This window comes from Salvelinus sp. IW2-2015, linkage group LG4q.1:29 (genome assembly GCF_002910315.2).
Source record: "Salvelinus sp. IW2-2015 linkage group LG4q.1:29, ASM291031v2, whole genome shotgun sequence".
Classification (NCBI taxonomy): domain Eukaryota; kingdom Metazoa; phylum Chordata; class Actinopteri; order Salmoniformes; family Salmonidae; genus Salvelinus; species Salvelinus sp. IW2-2015.
In genome coordinates this window covers 61135718-61163688 of record NC_036842.1, presented here as the reverse complement: position 1 = coordinate 61163688, position 27971 = coordinate 61135718, and the positions used below count along the sequence as shown (strand labels likewise).

The 27971-nt window shown below is 45.6% G+C and overlaps 1 protein-coding gene across 4 annotated transcripts; it reads right to left on the bottom strand.

Moving 5' to 3' along the window:
* Window positions 1-713: 713 nt before the first annotated feature.
* Window positions 714-27825, bottom strand: LOC111962292 (septin-7). 4 transcript variants are annotated; one of them, XM_023985274.2, is made up of 13 exons: window positions 27502-27825; window positions 19019-19118; window positions 12345-12451; window positions 7938-8038; window positions 7625-7759; window positions 4953-5070; window positions 4777-4869; window positions 4508-4604; window positions 1883-1934; window positions 1635-1763; window positions 1259-1394; window positions 991-1136; window positions 714-860 (listed from the first exon to the last, which is right to left on the bottom strand). In XM_023985274.2, the coding sequence occupies exons 1-13, from the start codon at window positions 27538-27540 to the stop codon at window positions 821-823; spliced, it is 1293 nt and encodes a 430-aa protein (XP_023841042.1). In that variant the 5' UTR covers window positions 27541-27825; the 3' UTR covers window positions 714-820. The 4 variants fall into 4 exon arrangements, with proteins under 4 accessions (XP_023841042.1, XP_023841044.1, XP_070299099.1 ...); XM_023985276.2 differs by having other exon boundaries at window positions 19019-19115; window positions 27502-27774; XM_070442998.1 differs by lacking the exon at window positions 27502-27825 and adding an exon at window positions 19389-19646 and having other exon boundaries at window positions 19019-19115.
* Between the last annotated feature and the right edge of the window lie 146 nt (window positions 27826-27971).

The following is a 27971-nucleotide window of genomic DNA, read 5'->3' as shown; positions in this document are numbered from 1 at the left end:
GGTTTACAGTTGTACACACACAGGCACGTGCACACACACAAGTACACACACATTTAAGATAGGTCACCACCTTTCCTGAACCTGGCTTTTTCATCTCGACTTGGCTTTTCACTGTCATAATTCCAAACAATTATTTTCCTGTTTCTTGTACACTCCCACCTGACTCGAACCCTTAATAATCACCTACAAGTGTGTGTTTAACATGCACATGTCCCAGGAGTTYAGGGAATGTCCGAGTGTATGTAATTGTGTTTACACATGTCACAATGGAGTGTGCTTGTGAATGGTCTTGAGCTGCCTCTGCTGGAAGAAACAGGTGAGCTAGCTAGACTAGAGAACAGATTGTAGTACACTAGTATAAAGSATGGCTATGCATGGTGCCTGCCATGTGTAAAACTCCAAAAGATCAGAGGGACATAATTTCCTCCTTGTCAAGAATAGAAATAAAAGGTTTTGGCAGACCCCCAAAAGAGGGACGTGGCTGTGTGTGTGTATAGTGGTGTATGAGTGTGACATTGGGTTGTGTTGTTGTATGTACTGAATTAGAATGAGATGCATGTGTGAGGTCCATGTATGACATGTACTGCATGTAAGAGAGGTTGGGATGGAATGTCTAAATAGTACAATATGGTCAGCTAGCCCACTTTAGAATGTGCAAGCGTGAACACCCTCTTAGCCCTGAGCTAAGTGCAGTGTGAACGCGGTTTATTTGCGTGTGTGTGTGTGTGTGTGTTTATGGTTTGAGGGTCATAGATTGTGTGAGCATCAAAAGGGATGTAAAAACGAGTTTGCAATATTTAATTGGAGGAATAGGTTCAACTTAAAATATTTTTCCTTTCTTTTTGTTCTTTTCCATGGTCCTGTAAAAAGAGAAAAAGGGAATTATTTAATATTTCAAAATTGCATTTCATTGAGAGAAATAGACAAAACATACTATATGCTTGTCTGAGAGAATAAGAGCAAGGACGATTAAATATGTCAGACACTCACTTAGAAGCATCAAGTTTCTGCTGCTCCAGTATACGTTGCTGTGCCTCCCAGTTGCACCTTTCCTCCTCATGGTGGCGCCTCTTCTCCTCCAGTTCCTTATACTGAACCTCCAAGTTCTTTTTCATCTGCTCGTGGCGTCGCTCCAGCTGAGAAGGGAGGCAAATGTGTTACTTGTGAATAAAACAGACAGATACACACATCCAAATTGACTGAGGCTCTCTACCTCTCCTGTCCTTATGTCTCCCAATTGGTGTACACACACACACACCTCAGCCTCAGAGTCCTTCAGTTTCTGTTTCTTCTCCTTGACCTTCATCTCAAACACCTGCTCCATCTCTGTTTCCATCTTCTTCATCTTCATGACATGTTCCCTCCGCTCCTCCTCCATCTGGGCCAGGGGGCTCCTACAGGTCAAAGGTGAGGGACCAAACATCAAGAATCACTAACAGTGACCAGTGATTAACAAAGCACATCCCAACCAATACAGTCTGGTCACTGTCACTTAATGACATTATGACTCAAGCATCAGGTTAATCTATGAAATAAGCTTTATTTTTAGATTCTTTCTCAGCCTGTCTGTCTGATTACTATTGAACATATCAGATCTATGGTATTTCCTCTGATGATTAAGGTCTCTCTCCTACCTGGTCATTTGGTTCTTGGTCTTGCTGGTGTCCACTCCTCCATTGCAGGTTACGGCAGCAAGCTTTTTGCTGCGGTAGTTCTCATAGTGAACGTTGTTGGTCACATCCTTCAGATCTTGCATATGGGTCCTACAGGAGAGAATTGGGGAAGTTGGGTCTCAAATAATTATATCACTGTAAATACCGTGGTATAATCACTGACAATAATGGATGAATAAAAGGATTGACATGCATCCTCTGTCTCTCACCTGATCAGCATGTTCCGTAAGACAGTGAAGTCACAGTGCTCCCCGTTCTCCACTAAAACAGGAAGAGAGAGAGATGTCAGAGACCCACAGAGATTGATCTCATCACATAGCCATCAATCATTGGGTACTGGTAGAATACACACCAGTTCCCAGAATTCCCGGTAACATTACAAAGGCTCTCGGATCAAAGGGACAATTTCTACTCACRGAGCCAGAAATCACTGGGTCGCTCAGCTAGTCTAGTGTACATTCCTATTACAGGTAATTACCTGATGAGACTGGTAGGTCGTCAAACACACAGACACAGTCAACACACAAAGTCATTGGCCAAAAGGACCCGTGCTCAGACAGTCAGACTGTAAACAAGAATGTGTCTGCTCAGTGACCACACAGACATGGTTAAAACTATCACTAAGACAGAGACACATTTCACTGGACCACTGCTCAAACACACACATTCAGTAGTATACAGTACATAGAGTAGTCAACAGACAGACATGTCACGGACCAGACAGACCACTGCTCTAAGACATATATTTCAGCTGATTAAACACACACATGGTTAAAAGATCACATGGGATTCTGGAAAAGGACCGCAGAGACACTGCTGCTGCTGCTGAGGATGTGGATTCCTCCTCTTTCCTGATCAAAACATGGCTCCTTTACTACATAGCTCCTCTCCCCAGGCACCACCTTATCTGGGGCTAAGCCTAACGTGCATCACGCTGTCAGCTATGGATCTCAGGAAGAGGACGAGGAGGAGGACACCTTACCCGTGAGGTGCATGCATAGAGCCCCTTGCTGTCACCTACCTGAGTGACTTCTGACGGGAGGGAGGAGAGGGTACACAGSAACCCAGGTCCTGCCCAGGTGACCCCTGTAACCCGTGTCTGTCCACCCTGACTGTCTACTGAACGAGGGGTTACATGAGGGGAGATGAGGGTTGGCAGGGCAGGCCAGCCTCAGTGATGGGACGGGAGTGGAGGAGGGTTTGGTTGAGGTGGGGTCACAGGGTCATAGGGACACAACAAAGCATGGTTGTAGCTCTAATGGAAAGACACACCCTCGGCCAATTGGCTGAAAACTCCTGATGTACRCTGGACTGACTGGTTGTTGCTTGCTCACTGTTGTTTTCAGTGCTCTGCCGTTAAAACAGAGCAATACTGAGAGCAAGATCACTGCTATCGCATGGGGTCAGCTGCCCATCAGGAGTTTTAAGCCCGAGTGCTTTAGCTACTAATGGTCGTTAGATTATGATACCTGCATGGAGGTTTCCATTGAATGAGCCAAGAACAGGGAAAAATGTCTTATCCCATGACAAAGACCTTATTGTAAAATGGTCTATGAATCAATATGCAACGGAGTATGTGTGATGGACCCCCTGTGGGAACTACAGGGAGAGAGTGTCAGCAAACAGCATCACGGTGCAAGGATTTAGAGCAACAGAGTGTATATACATAAGTGACTGTTCGTAGATAATGCATGCAAAATATGTATACATTCACATACTATGTATACAATAAGTTTGTGCAAACAGTTCTACAATTGAGTGTTGACGAGTGGCCAAATGATGACTAAAACGAATAAAGGTAGATCATGCAGTTCTGGAAAAGGTATGACTTAATATAAAAAGGTATACTTCAGGATTTTGGCAATGAGGCCCTTTATCTAGCGTGTTAGTCGATACCCATAGACTTCCAGCCATTGTGCTAACGCTAGTTAGCATTGGCTCACGAAACTACCTCTAAATTCCTTCATACTGGACACAGACGCATAAAAATGGTATCCACAAGCTCATCTGACTCTGGGGAAGTAGATAAAGGGCCTCATTACCCAAATCCCAAAGTATCCCTTTAAGATAATCAGGTACTTATTAACATGAGTTAGATGGTGATGTTGCTCTATTCTAGGAGAAGCGTTAGCACTGAACAGCCTATAGGTTTTTAAATTAGTACGAGCTCCACTTTGACCATCAACCTAATGTCGCAGCAACAAAAAGTGAAGAGGGGAGGAAGGCCTGAGGGAGAGGGGTATCAAATGTGAGAGATGGTTTTGTTTACCAAAAATGCCCTCTGTCAGTCATGGAAAAGAATAGACAGAAAGAAAAAAGAGAAAAGAAAGAATGAAAAAGTGAAAGACTGATACGGTCAACCACTGATACGGTCAACGGTCAACCACAGAGCAACACTTGAAAATGAAAAAAATGTATTTCAGGGAACTTAAAGTAAAAGAAAATCAAGTGGAGAACAACAACAACGATTCATTGTGGCCAATGGTGAAAAAAGGGGTGTCAAGGTCTCTCTCTCTGAGGTCCCTGGGGTGGTACAGTACAGTGTTCACTGCCAGAGAGACCATGATACCCTAGTAGAAGAACCCTGTCCCCCTTTTCCAGAATCCCTGTCAGAAACACTCTCTGGGGGAGGGGGGGGGGGGATTTCCTGGGAGGCCATGCAGTTTGCCTACACTAGGTCTCCACACGTCCGTGCTTCATCCACTTGCATGGCACAGTGAGTGACATTAATAAATAACATTCTCCAGAACAACAACAACCCACAGACAATACCATGCCACTGTTTCATCTCAGACAGAGAACAGAGAACCCAGCCAGGCCCATACTGAACCTACCTTCTGCCACGCCCCAGGGGTACTGACGACCTCTGACCTTCTTGCCGTTCACTTCAATCACCACGTTGCTGCCAACCACTGCCAGAGGCATCCGCTCCTGCCACACAGGGAGACAGAGGGAGAAGTGACAGTTAATCAGTGAGCCTGTACAGTATCAACAACCTATTAGATAACCAAACTGACAGGGACAAAACAAAATGGCAGATAGGGACTAGTGTGGACTGATACCAATGACCGCATCAGTCTCTCTCACTCTCATTGGACACTACCTTGATCTTCCGGATGAGCTTGCTGTCCTCATCGTCCTCGGCGTCAGGAAACTCATAGATCCTGATCTTGTGTTCTTGGATTTCCTTCATGATCTGAGTTGAAGGTAAAAATGACATCGGTAATTGCCATACACATGTTGTGTTTGTGCGAACACAAATAATGAACACACACACACCTGTTTCTTGAACAGCTGGCATTCTTCAGGTGTCAGAGTGTCTGCCTTGGCGATGAGAGGGATCACGTTGACCTTGTCATGGAGACGCTTCATGAACTCAATGTCCAGGGGCTTCAGCCTTCAACGCATTTTACACAGTTAAAAAACATGTTCTGAGGCTCTGTTGTTGCACAGTCAAAACAGATACAGTCAGTCAGACAAACACAGGCAGGCAGGAAAGGCTGACTTATGCTTTGATGTGACACAGTCCTGAATAATTCTCTGTAGTTAGTACACGTTCTGCTCAAACTGCCGCAGTGCATTATGCCACCAGTGGCAAGAAAACACTGGAGGAACCAAAGAAACACTGTCTTATTTACACTTCATAACCCAAAGTATGTGGACACATGGTCGAACATCTCATTCCAAAATCATGGGCATTAATATGGAGTTGGTCCCCCCTTTGCTGTTACAACAGCATCCACTCTTCTGGGAAGGCTTTCCACTAGATATTGGAACATTGCTGCGGGGGCTTGCTTCCATTCAGCCACAAGAGCATTAGTGAGGTCGGGCGATTATGCCTGGCTCACAGTCGGCGTTCCAATTCATCCCAAAGGTGTTCAATGGGCTTGAGGTCAGGGCTCTGTGCAGGCCCGTCAAGTTCTTCCCCAAACTGTTGCCACAAAGTTGGAAGCACAGATTCGTCTAGAATGTCATTGTATGCTGTAGCATTAACATGTCCCTAAGGGGCCTAGTCCGAACCATGAAAAACAGCCTCAGACAATTATTCCTCCTCCACCAAACTTTACAGTTGGCACTATGCATCAGGGCAGGTAGAGTTCTCCAGGCATCCGCCAAACACAGATTCGCCCATCGGACTGCCAGATGGTGAAGCGTGATTCATCACTCCAGAGAACGTGTTTCCACTGCTCCAGAGTCCAATGGAGTCGAGCTTTACACCACTCCAGCTGACGCTTGGCATTGTGCATGGGGATCTTAGGCTTGTGTGTGGCCACTCGGCCATGGAAACCCATTTCATGAAGCTCCAGACTAACAGTTCTTTTGCTGACGTTGCTTCCAGAGGCAGTTTGAAACTTGTAGTGAGTGTTGCAAACGAGGGGAGATTATTTTTACACGCTACGCACTTCATCGGTCCCGTTCTGTGAGCTTGTGTGRCCTAACACTTTGCGGTTGAGCGGTTGTTGCTTCACAATAACATCACTTAAAGTCGACCGGGGCAGCTCAGCAGGGCAGAAATTTGACGAACTGACTTGTTGGAAAGGTGGCATCTTATGGCGGTGCCACATTGAAAGTTACTGAGCTCTTCAGTAAGACCAATGTTTGTCTATGGAGATCGCATGGACGTGTGCTCGATTTTTACACACCTGTCAGCAACGGGTGTGGCTGAAATAGCCGAATCCCCTAATTTGAAGGGTTGTCCACATACTTTTGTATATATAGTGTATTTTTCTTTCTTTTATTTTTTCCAGTCAGTGACCACTACTAATTATGTCATGGTGGGATCATGAGGGATTCTCTTTGTTATTCTCTCTGTGATGTTCTCACTCTGGCTGATGAGGGAGTAGGTGGACAAAGGGGCTCTTCTTCTCTGTGGCCTGAGAGAGTGAGTTCTGTCCAGGGACTGGAGGGGAGAGCTGGAGGGGGCAAAGCAGTAAGGGTGATGGGGGGTGGTGGGGAGGGCTGTGGATTCCAGGAATATACAGATACAGAGCAACAGACCCGCTGTTACAGGTCACAGGAGTAAAGGGGGCATATGAAGTGTGGGGAGAGCGACAGGGACAGACCTGGCAGAGGATGTTCTGAATTTGTCTCCACATTAGCAGAGGCAAGGACTGACAGGATTTCTGATCTCTTAATGCATTACCTTGTGTCGGTCTAACAACGGACATTTTCATGATCTTATATAATGTCACAACCACGTCAGTGTCCATAGTCCTCCTTATATGGCTGCATATAATTACAGCAACCATTTGACTGGTTAAAATATGTAGGATTGGATAGATCCTAACACAAAAAGTGGGCCTAGCTGATTTGCTACGGAGGCTATTTACGGAGGCATTTTTCTAAGCTGAAAATAAAGCATCCCATTCCCAGGGATTCTGAGCTCAGGGGCTCCTCAGTGAGCTGCCTCCTCCTGATTGGCTGGCTCAGTGATGGTGAGAGCGCTTCCATCTCATTCTCTGTCTAGTGGGTGTTATGCAACCTTGTAGGTCACAACATTGGCAGCCTACATCTCTCTCGGTCTTGCTTCCCACTCACATATGTGAACTCACGCATGCGCCTACACTCCACTCATACATTCATGTTCACGTTCGGGCTCACATACATAGGCAAGCAGAGATAATCGATAAAGGCACACACACACACACACACACCAAAGCATAACGTCATGACTTCTATAACACAGAGTTAATGCACATGGAAATACATGGCCACTCAACTCAGAAGCAGCATAGAGAACACTTTATAATTACAGTACACATATGGTATAACAACATGTTATAATCTAAAATGTGTTTCAGCTCATACAAGTCCCTTTATCAGAAAGGTGGGTAGCATAGGCTTCATATATTTAGCCATCAATGAGTATATACTATACATCCTATGACATCAATGTAGTACTGGTACATGATCACAAAAGGACTGTTCCCCCAAGGTCTGTCAGTACTCACCCGTGGCCAGAGGGGGCGATGAAGTACAGGCAGCAGTGAACTCTGTTGTCTGGCATCAGTCGTCGGTTCACCCTGGACTCTGCATTCAGGAAGTCCTCACACTTACTGTCAATGAAGTTAATGACAGGCTGCCAGCTGAGAGGGGGGGGGTGAGAGAGAGGTGAGAAAGAGAGAGAGAGGAAAAATAGGATTTACCTCTACATTTAGGCTATCATTGACGCAGAGAGAATATTGCATATAGTCACACTCCCACACAACAAACAAACTCCACCATATCTTTCATACATGCTCACATTCACTCCCCAATACTCACCAGTTACTATTGTCCACTGCATCTCCAAACCCTGGCGTATCGACGATGGTGAGAGTGAGCTGGACACCCCCTTCCTTCACCAGAACCTTGGACTGCTCCACCTGCAAAACAGCAACACAGTGGCTCTAAGACATAACTCCATAGCTCCCATTTCATCTCTCAGCTCCCCCATACACTACGGCTCATCTATAGCTTAATCATGTTAGTCCTGGGAAACAAATGGCAGCTGTGACAGTGATATGGTGCTGGTAGATTTTTCACGGTTTAGGAGACAAATGCATAATTAGCTTCCCGCTGCGGTTTGTTTCAGTTGCTCTCTGTTCGGCTGCTGCATACTTTCACAAGGGTAGTTATTTTGGGTTGACCTCTTTCAGTCTCTCTAAACACGCAGAAACACATTCTTTGCCTTTGCAAAACACTTTAGTTTAGATGCACATTATTTTCTAGCAGGGCATATATCAAGCACTCAAAATACTTTCGGAAGAGAGTGTGTGTGTGTGTGTGTGTGTGTGCCTGCATATCTGCTTTTAAATCCATTTCAGTGAAAGAGAAACAAAAAATGTGCACCCATCAATTGAGTGAAATCTGAGTAGACAGAATGTGACCATTTGACAGACATAAGAGATTGTTCTGGAATATAAATACTCTTCCCCCTGTCTCTCCTCCTCAGCAGACAGCTGCACACAGCACACTGGGCCCAAGTCTACCCCTCTACATTTACACTGTGGCTTTGGCCAACCCCAACAGCTCCATTTCTAAACATTGGACGCACTCTTCAATGGAGGATCAAACACATCAGCAGGAACCACGGGGACCCCAGAGTCACAACCAGGAATCTTAGGCCTTCACAAATCTGAAAAACAACTTACGTCGGTCTACATTCAAAATGAAGTCACACGCTTTCTTACGAACAAGCTAATTTCTTGAAAACAGCTCTGCAAAAGTGTGGTTCTAATTCAGGAAATGATGACTCACAATGGTTACTAACTCCCACCTCAGTGTGATGGCGACAAAACCCAAATATAGCAGCCAAAAACCGCCCTGGTGTGTGTGCCTTTGCATATACATCACAAAGACAGAAAGCCGAGGCCCAGGATGCCTCCGGGATGTGTCACGATCGTCAATGGGAGAGAGAGAGGACCAAGGCGCAGCGTGTGGAAAATACATCTTCTCTTTATTAGAAGAAGGACAACGAAACAAAACAACAAACAGACGAACGTGAAGCTATCAAAGACTAAGTGCAAACATGCAACATAGACACAGACAATTACCCACAAAACCCCAATGCCTATGACTGCCTTAAATATGGCTCTCAAGCAGAGACAATGAACCACAGCTGCCTCTAATTGAGAACCAATCTAGGCAGCCATAGACATAACTAGACAACTACACTAGACACTACAAAAACACATTCATTCCCCATGTCACACCCTGACCTAACTAAAAAACAAAGAAAACAAAGAATACTAAGGCCAGGGCGTGACAGTTACCCCCCCCCCAAAGGTGCGGACTCCAACCGCACAAACTGACATAGAAAGGGGGAGGTCCGAGGTGGGCCCATCATGGCGGCGGCTCGGGTGCGGGACGTGGCCCCCACTCCACCATTGTCAATACCCGCTTTGGTAGCCTCCTCCAAATGGCCACCCCCAAATTAACCCCACTGGATTAGGGGGCAGCACCGGACTGAGGGGCAACACCGGAATGAGGGCGGCAGCTCCGGACTGAGGGGCGGCAGCTCCGGACTGAGGGGCGGCAGCTCCGGACTGAGGGCGGCAGCTCCGGACGAGGGACGGCAGCTCCGGACTGAGGGACGGCAGCTCCGGACTGGCTGACGGCTCTGGCCGGTCATGGCTGGCTGACGGCTCTGGCCGGCATGGCTGGCTGACGGCTCTGGCCGGCATGGCTGGCTGACGGCTCTGGCGGCATGGCTGGCTGACGCTCTGGCGGGCATGGCTGGCTGACGGCTCTGGCCGGGCATGGCTGGCTGACGGCTCTGGCCGGTCATGGCTGGCTGACGGCTCTGGCCGGTCATGGCTGGCTGACGGCTCTGGCCGGTCATGGCTGGCTGACGGCTCTGGCCGGTCATGGCTGGCTGACGGCTCGGCCGGTCATGGCTGGCTGACGGCTCTGCCGGTCATGGCTGGCTGACGGCTCTGGCCGGTCATGGCTGGCTGACCGGCTCTGGCCGGTCATGGCTGGCGGAAGGCTCGGGCCGATCCTGTCTGGCGGAAGGCTCGGGCCGATCCTGTCTGGCGGAAGGCTCGGGCCGATCCTGTCTGCGGAAGGCTCGGGCTGATCCTGTCTGGCGGAAGGCTTTGGCTGCTCCTGTCTGGCGGACGGCTCGGGCGGCTCCTGTCTGGCGGACGGCTCCGAAGGCTCATGGCAGACGGGCGGCTTTGAAGGCTCAGTCCAGACGGGCATTCATGCGGCGCTTGGCAGACGGACAGTTCAGACGGCTTGGACAGACGGGCAGTTCAGGCGCCGCTGGCAGACGGCAGTTCAGGCGCCGCTGGGCAGACGGCAGACTCTGGCCGGCTGAGACGCACTATAGGCCTGGTGCGTGGTGCCGAAACTGGAGGTACCGGGCTAAGGACACGCACCTTCAGGCTAGTGCGGGGAGCAGCAACAGGGCACACTGGACTCTCAAGGCGTACTATAGGCCTGGTGCGTGGTACCGGCACTGGTGGTACCGGGCTGAGGGCACGCACATCAGGCGGAGTACGGGGAGAAGGAACAGTGCGTACAGGACTCTGAGGACACCAGGAGGCTTGATGCCTGGTGCCGGAACTGGAGGCACTGGACTGGAGACACGCACCACAGGGAGAGTGCGTGGAGGAGGAACAGGGCTCTGGAGACGCACTGGAAGCCTGGTGCGTGGTGTAGGCACTGGTGTACTGGGCTGGGCGAGGAGGTGGCCGCGAAATACCGGACCGTGCAGGCGTACTGGCTCCCTTGAGCACTGACCTGCCCAACCTTACCTGGTTGTATGCTCCCCTCGCCGACCCAGTGCGGGGAGGTGGAATAACCCGCACCGGGCTATGTAGGCGAACCGGGGACACCATGCGTAAGGCTGGTGCCATGTAAGCCGGCCCGAGGAGACGCACTGGTGGCCAGATGCGTTGGGCCGGCTTCATGACATTCGGCTCAACGCTCAATCTAGCCCGGCCGATACGTGGAGCTGGAATGTACCGAACCGGGCTATGCACGCGTACAGGAGACATCATGCGCTCTACTGCGTAACACGGTGTCTGCCCGTACTCTCGCTCTCCACGGTAAGTACAGGGAGTATGCGCAGGTCTCCTMCCTGACTTCGCCACACTCCCTTTTAGCCACCCCCCGAGAAAATGTTGGGTTGTACTCGCRGGCTTCCAGCCTTGCTTCCGTGCTGCCTCCTCATATCGCCGCCTCTCTGCTTTCGCTGCCTCCAGCTCAGCTTTGGGGCTGCGATATTCTCCTGGTTGAGCCCAAGGTCCCTTACCATCCAATTCGTCCYCCCATGTCCAGAAATCCTGTGTAGGTGGGTCCTGTTGCCGCTTGACATGCCGCTTGGTCTGATTCTGGTGGGTAATTCTGTCACGATCGTCAATGGGAGAGAGAGAGGACCAAGGCGCAGCGTGTGGAAAATACATCTTCTCTTTATTAGAAGGACAACRAAACAAAACAACAAACAGATGAACGTGAAGCTATCAAAGACTAAGTGCAAACATGCAACATAGACACAGACAATTACCCACAAAACCCCAATGCCTATGACTGCCTTAAATATGGCTCTCAATCAGAGACAATGAACCACAGCTGCCTCTAATTGAGAACCAATCTAGGCAGCCATAGACATAACTAGACAACTACACTAGACACTACAAAAACACATACATTCCCCATGTCACACCCTGACCTAACTAAAAAACATAAAGAAAACAAAGAATACTAAGGCCAGGGCGTGACAGGATGGGAGTCTTGTGTTTGGTGGGAAAGTCACCACTGGGTGTTGTTTCATGGGAACATTCCTAACCTCCTACTGACCCCTTCAGGCCCCAAGAGGAACCAGAGCCCCCGAGTCCAACTCCCCCCCTTCTTGTCCCCATCCTAAAGAGAGGCCACATAAATCTCCCCAAACACCCTTATCTAAAAAAAAACTAAAATGTGCACCCATCAATTGAGTGAACAACCCCCCCCCCCAGCCTCTTCATCTGTCCCTCTTCTGTTTATCAAGGACATATAAGGACAAAACACTGTGGGCTCTATCTCTGGCTGCTGGCGCTCTGGGCGCGCTGCCTGTGGCCTGGCCGCTGTGACCATCCAGTGGTTATTGGGTTTGTTTGTATTGGCCTGAGAGCTGTGTGCTCTTTGGCCTTTGCTTGTGTTGCACTTCCACATTTGGAGGAAGGGGGAGGGGGTGTAGGCTACCTGCACAGTCTTCTTGATCCGTAGGGATGGGCCAGGGTAATCCTTGGAGTACAGGTCAGTCAGGAAGAGGGAGTTGATGAGCGTGGATTTCCCCAATCCAGACTCACCTATGGGAGGAGATCTGACGTCAGTAACATCATTGTCACAATGTGGAATTCAGCATATAGCTTCAGCATATTATCTGGCTTTTATCTGGCTATGCAGTATGCATACACCAAAATAACTCATGCATACACATACCCTGCAGTGGCATAGTCACAGTCAAGGGTTTGAAGATCATTTCTGTCCCGGATAATTGCAGCAGAGGAAATAAAAGCTGATTCATTGTCTCATTGGGAAAGGCCAAAAGYCTAACTGCCAGAAAGTAAGCTTTAAGTCCGAGTGAATAAAACATTTCTTCTCTCCCCTTCTCTCCCTCACTAATCGTTCTTACCCTCTCTTCCCACCCTGACATTAGAATCACTCAGTATGTTGTTAGTTTGACTATATGATCTTATTAGTCTACAGAGGATAAAACACACACACAGCTTCCATCTCCCACTGCTTCCAACTGTCCTGGCCAGTTGTCAAATCCTCAGATTCCAGACAGTGTGTCTCTTAACCTTGACCTCTCACACAGACCCTCTCTTTGAGGTGTAGACGCTGGGCAGCTCACCTCTGGCTGACAAACAGCACTAGGTCACAGGTTCCCCCCTGCCCCCTTCAAAACACACTGTTTAAGCAGGAGATAAGACACACCAAACCCACCCACTGTCTGCTGGGTACACCTGTCAGCACCGGGCCTGTGCTGGAGGAGGTCACCCAAACCAGGAGGGGGAGAGGATAGAGGGGCAGGCACCTCCTACGCTACTCTGGGGGAATAGGTGGAGGGCAACAGAGGGTCATGGGCATGTATCTAAAGCAGAGCAGACAGAGTGCCTGCAGATTACATTACTGGAGCTTGATAGCAGTTATGAAGGCATTTTAATGGAAGCCAGTCATACACATCATCTTCCCGCCCCTCTCTGTGGCCCTGAAACCTGGCACTAGGATCTCCTGTTTCTCTCTGCCTCTCATGCATGCAAAATGGATCTACAAGTCCCAGATAGAGAGAGGCCCTGTTCTGAGTCTGGCTCCTGCGACACTAATCTGCGTTTTGGTTTGAAATAGACAATGGGAAGGACAGAATTAGGATCGGAGTTCACTGGATTAGGGGGAAAAAACAGGACACTTTAAATAACTATCTTGCAGAAATGCAATATGAACTCTATTGTAATCCTGGTATAAAATATAGCCGAAAAACTTTTATCTCTGGTCCCTAGACTAGAGCCTCCTCGTCCTTTGTTAGTTTGAGGGTGACTGCTGATGTTGGCTAGAAAAACAAATGAAGGGAAATGTATAACTAAACACGTGGACGAGAAAGGACATCAATCACAACGTGATAACAGTCCATATATCTATTATCCTTTATACAGTAGGCCCATTATTACCACAAAGAACCAGACCCATTTTAGGTGACTCAAGGTCACCTTACCTACCATCTAAAATCCAACCCCCAGCGCATCTTCTCTCCATCCTCCTCCTGCTGCGGTCCTGGATCAATTACACCCCCTGCCCCCTCTTTCTCACCAAACACTCCACCTCAGCTGCACAACAGACCAGCCAGAACACAGGGCACTAACCAAATACCATAGAGCTGCTCCAAAGAGGATGAAAGCCAAATTACAGCTAATGTCCTGCGCAGTGTACTCCACTTATAACAACCACTGACCTTGGAGTTCATGGTAACTCATCGTGGTCAAAATCACAGGACAGCAACAGTCGACATACAACATACAGTTAGTTATGATGGTGGCCGTTCTGTGGTGCAAACTAGCCGACAGTTTCGCCAATGATAGTCTCTCTGCAGTAGTTACCCCACCCCCGGAGGGCAAGTCCAACCCAATTAGCCTTCCTCTCAGTTTTAATTAAATATTGGTCCGCATGATCTCTGGAAACGCACTCTCCATAAATAGACCCTGTCCCTGACGACCCAAAGCTGCATGGATGGATGGCTGGCTGGGTGACCCGCCCCTCACAATGTTCCCATTATGAAAGAGGGGAAGTGAGGGGGACAGAGAGGGAGAGACAAGACGGAGGGGAGACCAAGAGGCAGGTGAAGAGAAAACAACTGACAGGGAGGGAATGGAAGTACAGTAACTGCAGTTGAGAGCGAGACAGATTGACAGGGGTATGGGGACAGACATACAGATGGACACACAGGACATGTTTCGCAGGAGATTCCTAACATTCCGGGCTTTTATCTCTCCTCCCTCTTCCTGTCAACATACTAATGCCCAACCAAAAATGAGCCCTGGGGTAGCAGCTGGCCCCAGACATCCTGACAGGCCCCTTTTACACTCCCCTGCTTAGCCCAGCCACACCAGACCCCTTGCTCCTCTCCTCATCACCCCACATAAAGGGGCTCCTGGTGCTTCTGGTCTGTACGCCTGTAGCTCTTTTCCACTGACAAACACAGAGCTCTCCTCCCCTAACTAACAGACATGTGGGCCTGAATCACAGAGTGTGAAATGAGACATCTGGTCTACATGCACTAATGTCTATATGAGGAGAGAGAGAGGGGGAAGGAAGAGGAGAGAGAGAGAGGGGAAGGGAGGAGAGAGAGAGTGTGTGTGAGGAGAGAGGAAATGTGAGAAGGGATGTGTAAGTGGGTCAGATAAGCTCTATCAATAAGGAGATGGGATGGCTGCAGTAGGGTCAAAGGTCATCTGATAAAGATCTGCAACTCACACACAAACATACCTCAACTACTATACGGCGGAAGATAAAGAGGATGATATACCAGAAATATGAGATACTGTGGTAGGCTTACAGATGGACTAGCTACTCCACTGTCAATTATAAGATCTGGTCTGTATAGTCAATGTGAGTCAGTTTCCCAAGATGTTTGTGAGAGAGAGCGGGTAATCTATAGAAGATTCCCTTTGAACCCCTGAGTCTAAACAGAAACTGACAGAATCAGCACGAGTGAGGTCATACAGGACATGTGCACACTGCATTATACAGCAGCAGCAGCTCCCCCCACACAGAGTCACTCACACACCCTGAAGCAGTCCAACTGATCTCACACAAACACACACAAAGGCGCTCCTGCTGTGTCTAATAAGTCATTGTGAAATAAATTTCCTTTTCTTAGTGGCTCATCTTGATGCAATGTGATGACATTTCCTTCACCTGGAAAATATGTGTCTGAAAACATCCTTTCTTTTCGTGGTTCTACGCTGTTGAGGTAACGCTATCTTTTTAGTCAGTGAACAAGAGTCAGTAGATGACAGGAAGAAGACGAACCAGAGGAAACCAATAGGTGAAAATAAACTGCCATAGAATAGAGCAGGGATCATCAACTAGATTCAGCCCCCGGATGATTTCTCCTTGAGCGGAAGGTCGGGGGGCCAGAACATAATTACTAATCATTTGTAGCCTGCAAATTGACCGCAAGAAGCACAAACAGATATAATATTTGACTAAAACAGAAAAAATTCAAACCTTGCTTATATGCAATCACGTCTCTCTTTTGCACTGGAATACTCAAGAACAGATTCCTAAAACTAAAATTACTTGGAGCTGATTTCCTGGTGTTTTTACAGTCTTTTATGTCTAACAATAAAACCAAAATGTACTCCAAAAACTTGAGGGGCCAAATAAAGACACCCGTGGTTTCGCCAGTTGGGAAATCCTGGAACAGGGATGGGACAGTGGTAGGGGAGTATGAATGGTAGGTAGGGCTGCAAGATATGGGCAACAAATGTAATTGCAATTTTTTTGACCAAATATTGCGATTGGACTTGCGATATAAACTGAGCGTACAAAACATTAGGAACATGACAAACTGACCAGGTGAAAGCTATTATCCCCTGATTCAGARGGGTTGGGTTAAATGCAGAAGACACATTTCAGTTGAAGGCATTCAGTTGTACAAATGACGAGGTATCCCCCCCTTTAAATAATGATTTTTAAGCCTTGAGACAATTAAGACATGGATTGTGTATGTGTGCCATTCAGAGGGTGAATGGGCAAGACAAAAGACTGAAGTGCCTTTGAACGGGGTATGGTAGAAGGCTAAACAGTTTCCTGTGTGTATAAAGAATGGGTCACCAGCCAAAGAACATCCAGCCAACTTGAAACAACTGTGGGAAGCATTGGAGTCAACAAAGGCCAGCATCCCTGTTGAACACTTGACACCTTGTAGAGTCCATGCCTTGACAAATTGAGGCTGTTCTGAGGGCAAAAGGGGGTGCAAGTCAATATTAGGAAGGTGTTCTTAATGTTTTCTACACTCTGTGTAGATTAAAACACTTGGGTGAACTGAATCATAGAATGAGAAGCAAAGCATTTGACCGAACAGAACAAGCTTATAGTGAATCTAACAGATGAGGAACTGCACTGCTTGAGGGCTCCCGAGTGGCGCAGCGGTCGAAGGCACTGCATCTCAGTGCAAGAGGTGTCACTACAGTCCCTGGTTCAAATCCAGGCCATATCACATCTGGCTGTGATTGGGAGTCCAATAGGGTGGTGCACAATTGGCCCAGCGTCATCCAGGTTCGGCCGGTTTAGGCCGTCATTGTAAATAATAATTTGTTCGTAACTGACTTGCCTAGTTAAATAAAGGTTCAATTTGAGTGACCGGGCGGGGCTTGGTGTGTGTGGGGAAGGAGTTGCAAGAGGAGAGAAGGAGAGAGACGACAAACGGAGTCAACTCTAAAAACAGACGTCACATGTGGCTGAGTGGCATTTCAAAATATTCCATGCAATATGGACCTCTTGCGATATGGATATTGCACGTGTCAATATTGAGATTTCGATGTGAATTCTATTAATTGTATTAACAGCATGGCTGACAGAAGAGAACAGAGACTGGGATCTACTATTGGCACTGACTGTGATAAAAGAGAAGCTCAAGCTCCAAGTGTTGTAAATTCTTAAGTCTTGTGAGGTGAATTGTAACAGTAGTCTATTTAGCCTCTACTTTGTTCCTATAGTATATCATGGATTTGGACGACCTGCTTTGTAGAGCAGCCCGGCTCGCTCCAATCTTTCCCAAGTTCAGTACAGAAATTCTGCCAGCTGGCCAAAAGGCCAGGAAACAGGTTTTTTCCATTCCAGAATTTTGGAGGGAAAAAATTGTCCCAAGCCAAAGTCCTGTGGCGTCAGTCTCACAGAGTGACATTGGAACAGTGGAGACACTTCCAAGTGACCGGGCTCTAACAGGCGAGCGGATTCCCAAAAAGAGCCCCAGTCTGTCAAAACAGTGAACCCAGCTGGCTTCCATTACAGGCCAATCTTCTCACGACTACAGCTACAGCTCGCTCTACTGGCCCTGAGCCTGGGAGTGCATTCTCTAACACTTTCTACAACTCTCACAGAGAGAGGGTGCCTGCCTGTCTGTCTGTCTGTCTGTCTGTCAGTCAGAGCTGGAATGAATGAGATTGCTCCAGAAGTCTTAACCTTTTTATGAGTGTCTGGTAGAGTTTCACAATAGTAGTGTCTTAAAGTGTAAAAGTTATAATGCGAAAGTTATACTGTGTGAGTGTGTGTCTGTGTGAGTGTCTCATCTTTGTGTTCGAGGCACTGTTGTGTTTGTTCTCTCTTCCACACTTGTTGTTTGGCTCAGCTGGGGTATGCAGTGGTTGGAGATACAAGGAAAGAAAGGCCCATATGTAACAAGGCTGAAATCCAATCCTGTTGACATTGAATTCTGCCACTCTCCCTCTGGCACATGCAGCCCTATCACAGTGTTACTTTACCAAACAGGAAACCCAAACCAGAGGGAGATATTCTGTATGTGGGACATGTCATGCTGGTTGGCTGTGAGAGAAAGAAAGAGAGAGAGTGTGTGTGTGTGTGTGTCAAAAGGAAGTGCAAGAGTGCACAGTTGGCATACATAAGACAAAAACCAAAATATCCACTCTTGATTCCCATGGAAGGCAGCCCTTACATCAGTGAAGTATGATCAATACTGTATTTCCTCACATCAATCGCCTCATGCAGATTAACAATTCAATAAACATGTGATTGTGGTCTGTGAATGTGTGCTTGTGCATGTATAACCAACCAGCTCTCACAGTCTCACTGAAGAATCAGAAGTTTGTCCATTAACGTCAAATTTCGAAGGTTACGTCTAGGCAGGTTAAGTTATATACATCAAAAACAAGTGCCTAGCACTGGGATAGAACACACGACCCGAAGAACAGTCCACAAGGCAAAACCCAAGCCTACATGATTCTAATAGCATTCACCGTTGCCTCTAGTGGCCGGTTTTGAAGTAATCTCCTGACGTCCTGTTTTTCTGGACGGATGTCTACTTTCGCAGTGGATCTTGAGCGACTTGGCTGGTATAACCAATCACTCCTCCACTCTCATCTCCAGATTCCATTCCAAGTTCATTGGAATTCTGTGGTTCAATAATTCTTAAATGCACTCAGTTTACCAATTCACAGAGCTAGAGTTAAAAAAGTAATGGGCATTCTAAGTAATCCATACAATGCATTCAAACCAAATATGGAACCTCAAATGACATGCTTCATGTTCCTTTTTCACAGACAGACAGACTCACAAGCAGACACATATAGACAAACAAAAATTAACCCGACCAGGGAGACCCACACATAAAAAGAGAAGCGGACAAAKTGACTCACCAACAACCATTAGTGTGAACTCAAAGCCCCTCTTCACTGACTTCCTGTACACCTGGTTGGGGAGGTTGGCGAACCCCACATACCCCTCCAGATTCCTCTGCTGGAAGAAAACACACACAGTTACTCTGGAATCTCCTTGGGTGAGAAAAGCACTTTGTGTACACAGACACACAGAGAGACAAAGAGCTGGTTTTAGAGGCCATGATTAGTATTTCTCTGGCCTGGAGTGACAAAGCACCTTTGAAAGAGTGGGGTAAAACGGGAACAGGGTTACGGGTTTGAGGTGAGTAAAATTACAACAACAAAAAATAGGTACAAAAGGAGAAGAAGGGGGTAAGGTAGTCTAACTGATCCTCCTGTGTTTATTTACGAGTCGTATCATATCCATCATATCCATCATCTGAGAGACGTCGTCATGGAGACAGTGGATCTCACACCAGATGACAGCCAACGCGTTCCCAAGTTGTGTGTTCTCCTTCTCTTGAGTACCGCATTTCTCCATGCCGCCCTCTGCCTACTCTAATCTCATCCTCTCTCTCTCCCAGCGCGTTGTCACTCACGCTACATAAGGCAAACACAATTGATCACTGCTCGCCCCTGTTCACAGGACCTCTCATGCGTGTCCCAATGGACAACACAGGGGTAGAAAAGGGAGAGGGGCCACACTAGTCACTCCCACACAACAGCCCAGTCAGACACTGTCTACCACCCTGAAAACGTGTCCTCTAACTCCTATAGTAACAAGGAGAGTCAGGAGACACACAACAGGGCTGCTTTGGGAGCAAACACATTGTTGTGGTATGTCGGAGGTGTACAGGCAATTGCCCTCAATGCTTCCATTTGAGGAAAGGAGTTAGTGGAGTATTAACCCAAAAAGCTCTACGACAATCTTTGTGTGTATCCTTTCCACATCTCAAGCTTTATTAACCCCACATCGATCAGAAGCTGGTAGATTTGAGGGGGTTTAAGCCTTAACCCTGATTGAATATGTAATAACAATTGTGTTATTGTTATAGGCTATGTGATAACAAATGTGTTATTACACATACAATGACGAATCAAATCCTAAGACTCCTTGCCCCCAAACCGTTTTTTGACAACAACACCAAGGGGCAGATGGGAAACCTTCCTCACCATCCCCTTCTGTATTTTAACAGATTCAGTGTTACAGCGCAATCACTGTGCTAGAAAAAATAATTATAACAGGTCAATGGAGAAAATCAGGGCACATCCTGTCAAAGAGAATTGGCTTATAAAACCAGATAATCCGTAGTAGCAGGGACAAAAACACCTAGGCTATATTGACCATCAAATAGGCTCTATAGCAAAGCCCATATCCATCTCTGCCTACCTACAGTGGCAAGAAAAAGTATGTGAACCCTTTGGAATTACCTGGATTTCTGCATAAAATGGTTATCAAATTTGATCTGATCTTCATCTAAGTCACAACAGACAAACAGTGTGCTTAAACTAATAACACACAAATTGTAGTTTTCTTGTCTATATTGAATAGATCATTTAAACATTCACAGTGTAGGTTGGAAAAAGTATGTGAACCCCAAGGTTAATGACTTCTCCAAAAGCTAATTGGAGTCAGAAGTCAGCTAACCTGGAGTCCAATCAATGAGATGAGATATGTTGGTTAGAGCTGCCTTGCCCTATAAAATACTCACAAAATTTGAGTTTGCTATTCACAAGAAACATTGCCTGACGTGAACCATTCCTCAAACAAAAGAGATCTCAGAAGAGATTAAGAATTGTTGACTTGCATAAAGCTGGAAAGGGTTACAAAAGTCTCTCTAAAAGCCTTGATGTTCATCAGTCCACGGTAAAACAAATGGTCTATAAATGGAGAAAGTTCAGCACTGTTGCTACTCTCCCTAGGAGTGGCCATCCTGCAAAGATGACTGCAAGAGCACAGTGCAGAATGCTCAATGAGGTTAAGAAGAATCCTAGAATCAGCTGAAGACTGACAGAAATCTCAGGAACATGCCAACGTCTGTTTACGAGTCTACGATACGTAAAACACTGAACAAGAATGTTGTTCATGGGAGGACACCACGGAAGAAGCCACTGCTGTCCAAAAAAACATTGCTGCACGTCTGAAGTTGGCAAAGGAGCACCTGGATGTTCCACAGCGCTACTGGAAAAAAAATTCTGTGGACAGATGAAACTACAGTTGAGTTGTTTGGAAGGAACACACAACAATATGTGTGGAGAAAAAATGCACAACACACAAACATCAAATCCTCATCCCAACTGTAAAACCTCATCCCAACAGTTTTGTAAAGAGGAATGGTCCAAAATTCCTCCTGACCGTTGTGCAGATCTGATAACCAAATGTTTTCTGTAGTTGCGTGAGGTTATCGCTGCCAAAGGAGGGTCAACCAGTTATTAAATCCAAGGGTTCACATACTTTTCCCACCCTGCAGTGTGAATGTTTACACGGTGTGTTCAATAAAGACATGACATGAAAACGTGTAATTGTTTGTGTGTTATTAGTTTAAGCAGACTGTTTGTTAATTGTTGTGAACTAGATGAAGATCAGATCAAATTTTATGACCAATTTATGCAGAAATCCAGGTATTTCCAAAGGATTCACATACTTTTTCTTACCACTGTATAGCATGTTCCTTCAGGGAAAATGGAACATTCATGTAATCAGGTCTGTGCATCAGCATGTGACAGTGGTGTAATCACCCACAGCACCCTACACCTAAATGATGCGATCTGTATCGATTGTGGCAATTAGGGTTGCACATTTTGGGGAATATTCAGAGGTGGAAACTTTTCGTGGGAATCAATGGGAATATTTGGGAATTAACAGGAATATATGTGTAACGGCAGTCTAAGTCGTCCTCCTCCTCAGACGAGGAGAGGCGAGAAGGATCGGAGGACCAATGTACAGCGTGGTAMGTTTCCATGATTTAATAACATGAAAACTAGACAAAATACAAAACAACAAACGTACTAACCGTCACAGTCYCGTGTGGCACAAACACTGACACAGGAGACAACMACCCACAAAATCCCCAACACAAAACAAGCCACCTATATATGATTCTCAATCAGGGACAACGATTGACAGCTGCCTCTGATTGAGAACCATATTAGGCCGAACACAGAAACAGACAAACTACACACAACATAGAATGCCCACCCAGCTCACGTCCTGACCAACACTAAAACAAGCAAAACACATAAGAACTATGGTCAGGACGTGACAATATGCAAATGAATACTAATACCATTTAAATATAGATGTTTTTTGCATTGGTTATATTTACCATATCATATGGAGACAGAAACATAAACCTTTTACCTTATCATAAGTAGACATARTTGCAAACGATTAAATCGCTCCAATAGAAAAAACATATATACAGTTGAAGTCAGAAGTTTACATACACTTAGGTTGGAATCATTAAAACTTGTTTTTCAACCACTCCACAAATGTCTTGTTAACAAACTATAGTTGTGACAAGTCGGTTAGGACATTTACTTTGTGCATGACACAAGTCATTTTCACAACAATTGTTTACAGACAGATTATTTCACTGTATCACAATTCCAGTGGGTCAGAAGTTTACATACACCAAGTTGACTGTGCCTTTAAGCAGCTTGGAAAATTCCAGAAAATGATGTCATGGCTTTAGAAGATTCTGATAGGCGAATTGACATCATTTGAGTCAATTGGAGGTGTACCTGTGGATGTATTTCAAGGCCTACCTTCAAACTCAGTGTCTCTTYGCTTGACATCATGGGAAAATCAAAAGAAATCAGCCAATTCCTCATTTTAACAAATGTAGACCTCCACAAGTCTGGTTCATCCTTGGGACCAATTTCCAAACGCCTGAAGGTAACACGTTCATCTGTACAAACAATAGTAGTAGTAGTAAGTATAAACACCATGGGACCATTTGAGTCAATTGGAGGTGTACCTGTGGATGTATTTCAAGGCCTACCTTCAAACTCAGTGCCTCTTTGCTTGACATCATGGGAAAATCAAAAGAAATCAGACAAGACCTCAGAAAAAAAATCCTTGGGAGCAATTTCCTTCATCCTTGGGAGCAATTTCCAAATGCCTGAAGGTACCACGTTCATCTGTACAAACAATAGTACGCAAGTATAAACACCATGGGACCATGCAGCCGTCATACCGCTCAGGAAGGAGACGCGTTCTGTCTCCTAGAGATGAACGTACTATGGTGCGAAAAGTGCAAATCAATCCCAGAACAAGAGCAAAGGACCTTGTGAAGATGCTGGAGGAAACAGGTACAAAAGTATCTATATCCACAGTAAAACGAGTCCTATATCGACATAACCTGAAAGGCCGCTCAGCAAGGAAGAAGCCACTGCTCCAAATCCGCTATAAAAAAGCCAGACTACGGTTTGCAACTGCACATGGGGACAAAGATTGTACTTTTTGGAGAAATGTCCTCTGGTCTGATGAAACAATAATAGTACTGTTTGGCCATAATGACCATCATTGTGTTTGGAGGAAAAAGGGGGACGCTTGCAAGCCGAAGAACACCATCCCAACCGTGAAGCACGGGGGTGGCAGCATCATGTTGTGGGGGGTGCTTTGCTGCAGGAGGGACTGGTGTACTTCACAAAATAGATGGCATCATGAGGAAAGAAAATTATGTGGATATATTGAAGCAACATCTCAAGGAAGGAAGTTAAAGTTTAGTCACAAATGGGTCTTCCAAATGGACAATGACCACAAGCATACATCCAAAGTTGTAGCAAAATGTGATGAAAGAAATAAACGCTGAAATAAATCATTCTCTCTACTATTATTCTGACATTTCACATTCTTAAAATAAAGTGGTGATTCTAACTGACCTAAGACAGGGAATTTTTACTAGGATTAAATGTCAGGAATTGTGAAAAACTGAGTTTAAATGTATTTGGCTAAGGTTTATGTAAACTTCCGACTTCAACTGTAATTGTTACGAATTGAACTTTAATTAAATGAGTTGACTCTTCACATGGGAAATTTCATTGAACAACAAAAGAAAGGGAATATTGAATGACCCATCGCATATCCCAAAAMTATTTTCAACATTCATCTGTAAAATGATAGTCTAGAAACTAAAGCATTGGTTGTCTTCCTCTCGGGCTTTCATGTCTTGAACATCAGACTGAGGCCTCATCTTCACTGTCACTTTCCAACCTTATTGAGGATGGCTCGTCGTCAGGCTCAAAAAGCCTCAAATTTGCCCGGATGGCCATACATTTTTCGACCCTTGTGTTGGTCAGCTTGTTGCGTGCTTTGGTGTGTGTGTTCCCAAACAAGGACYMGTTGCGCTTTGAGGAGGCTGATGTTGGTGGGATTTGGAGGATGGAGGCAACAGGGGAAAGAGCCTCAGATCCACAAATTCCCTTCTATCATGTGGCTGATGAGATATGTTGGCACGACTGCCATATTACATTTCCATCCCAAAGCCCTTGCTTGGAAGTGTACTTTGCCAGACTGCCAAGAACCTTGCCCTCCTCCAGGCCAAAGTGGCGAGACACGGTAGTGATGACACCATAGGCCTTGTTGATCTCTGCAACAGACAGGATGCTCTTGCCAGCATATTTGGGGTCCACATGTACGCTGCAGCATTTTTATGGGCTTCAGGCAGAAGTCTTCACGCTTTTTGATGTATTTCAGAACTGCAGTTTCCTCTGCTTGGAGCAACAGTGAAGTGGGCAGGGCAGTACGGATTTATTCTCTTACATCTGCAAGCAGTCTGAACATCAGACAGGATGGCATTTTCCCCCTCAATCCGTGCAATGGCTACTGATATAGGTTTCAGGCTGCTTACCACCCTCTCCCAAATACATCATCCAKGAGGATCCTCTTGATGGKGCTGTCCATGTCGGCAGACTGATATGGCCATTTCTTGGAGAGACTCCTTCCCCTCCAGGAGACTGTCAAAAATGATGACAACACCACCCCAATGGGTGTTGCTGGGCAGCTTCAATGTGGTGCTCTTATTCTTCTCACTTTGCTTGGTGAGGTAGATTGCTGCTATAACTTGATGGCCCTTCACATACCTAACCATTTCCTTGGCTCTCTTGTAGAGTGTATCCATTGTTTTCAGTGTCATGATGTCTGTGAGGAGCAGATTCAATGCATGAGCAGCACAGCCAATGGGTGTGATGTGAGGGTAGGACACCTTCACTTTAGACCAAGCAGCCTTCATGTTTGCAGCATTGTCTGTCACTCTCTTGTAGAATACTGGTTGAGGGGTGGAGATGAGGTAGTTAATTATTCCTTGCCCATGAACATTCAACCACCCATCAGAGATGATTKCAATACAGTCTGCTTTCTCTATGATTTGCTTGACCTTCACTTGAACTCTGTTGAACTCAACATCCAGCAAATTAGTAGATAAAGCATGTCTGGTTGGAGGGGTGGCTAGGCGAAGAACATTCAGAAATCTCTTCTTATACACATTGCCTGTGAGCATCAGAGGTGAACCAGTTGCATACACAGCTCGAGCAAGACATTCATCAGCATTTCTCTGACTAAGTTCCTCCATTGAGTCAAAAAACATTTTTATTCGAGGACCATGAGCTGTTGCTATTGATAAGGTGTCTGATTCATCATTTTCACCTCGAATAGAAGTAGAGGGACTTTTGTCAGAGGTTGCTTGTTGTGAGCGCTGAGGGAACGTTATGCACTTGGCCAGATGATTCTGCATCTTTGTTGCATTCTTCACATATGATTTGGCACAGTATTTGCAAATGTACACAGCTTTTCCTTCTACATTAGCTGCAGTGAAATGTCTTCACACATCAGATAGTGCCCGTGGCATTTTCCTGTAAAAAAATTAGTAAAAAAACAAAAACAATTCCATGTACAGATAAATAGTTAAGCAGTTAGATTAATCAACTCCTTTGTTAGATACACGTTTTAAAATGAAACATGTATGGAAACAGGTGAATTAACACTCCTCCGTTAGCAGGCTCAAGCAAGCTAAAACCCACTTGGTAGCAAAAACTAACTAGCAGAAATTCTTAACAAGTTAGAAATTATTTAAACACACTTTGCTGTAGGCTACCATTTACTAGTTAACAAAAATCACATATGTCATACAAAATATATTCACCCCACCCAGTATTGTAATAAAAACTTACCAGAAAGCATTTAGTCCTCGGCTCAGACAGTGTAGTGGTGTGGGCTCAATAGCATCTCATTAGTGAGCAAGATCTTGAGAATCAGCTGCACATATGATGGAAGAATGCACTGTGCATGCAGAGGGTTGCAATTCCATTGAATTGGGGATAGTTTAACCAAAATATGCCACAATACCTAAAATTGCCTTATGTGTATCCCACAAAAAAAAGGTTCACTGTTATAAGCTTACTTTTTTKATGAATTTAAGCAACATTCCCGGGCTTAACTTCTCGTATAAATTTTCCGGGAAAGTTTCTGACCCGTTGCAACCCTAGTGGCAATCAAGAGTTTTTCAATTTACACACGTACAGTATTGGTGGAAAATAACAGGTCCAAGCAAAAGGTCACATACATAAAGGGTTCATGACCGTCAATCCAATATTGATATCTTGCTGTTGTTTACAGTTCACTATGTGTACAGGCACATAGTGATTTTAAATGGCCCCAAAGCAATTTCCATACTCCCTCCCTACCCATGCTGGGTTATATAACTTTGCTGTGATGTAATCTCAGCTCTCTCATCACCTGGGGTTAACACGTAACAGACGGTAGAAGCTAGAATTATTGGGGACCTTTTGAAGAGGGACTGACGTAGGTATAAATACATGTGTATGAGACAGAAAGAGAGAAAGAGAGAATGAGAAGAGAGAGATCCGAGAACTGTGAATAAATATGTGTGTGGTGCAGAATGAAAAGCACACCAGGGTTAGCTGGATGACAGCAACTGCGTTCGGATTCTCTGTTAGCCAATGCAAATGTGTCAAGTGATCACGTTTTTCTGCATTCTAATACAATAATGAACTGAATATGTTCAATCAATATTTGACTAAGACCACCTTTTATAGCCTAGGCCTATAATGACATTATCAAAGACTACATAATAGCCTTCATCACGGGCGCAAATAAAAAAAATAGCCTAGGCATGGAAACAACAAAATGAATGGAAACATCATCTTATAAATTCCCTTGTGGATTCTCAAACGCGCATAAGTATGCATGTCCATTCCTCCCCACGACCGGGCGCGGAACCTTTCTCTTCTTGTCAATTATAAGCGAAAATGGATTCGAATAAACCCGTACTCTGGCCGAGAGCTATATGGAATAGGAATAGTCTATATGAAATCAGCATTTTCGGTCACATTCCTCTTTCTCTTATAGTATTGCCATGGACCATAATGGAGTTCTAACGTTGGAGACAACGTCGGTTGCATAAAGTCATTGGTTTCAATTCATTCATGGAAATTTTTAAATCCAGTTCACACGAGACAGAGTATCAACATTGATTTCATGTGATCAGATTAACACTTACTGCAATGCTGGCAACTGTAGATTCTGGTCGTTCGATCATTGTAGTACTAGTGTGACACCACCCACCCAGTAGCCGAAGAAATCAGGCATACAAAAAAATAAGAAAACTACGAAACAAAAGCGTTAGAGACGCTTCTTTCAAAAAGACACGTCCTATTCAGGMAATTTAACGTTTTTATATAGCAACMGACCCCTAATGCCTCTAAATGGGCCCAAAATAATGAAATTGGGTAAGTGGTATCGACATACCACTAGTCAAAGCATCATGAACAGCAGAAGGGATTTTTTCCCCAAGCTACAAATCTCAAAAGGCGATTGTGTCCTCCTTTGGAACTGCATGCCTATTGGCTAAAGACATCTAAAATTGTGATGTCAGACAAGATCCGACAGCCTACCGAATTCTATTGGTTCTAAAGGTGAACTGTCGGCATTGTGGCCAGCGGAGCCTTTTACCTTGAATCTTTTACGAAT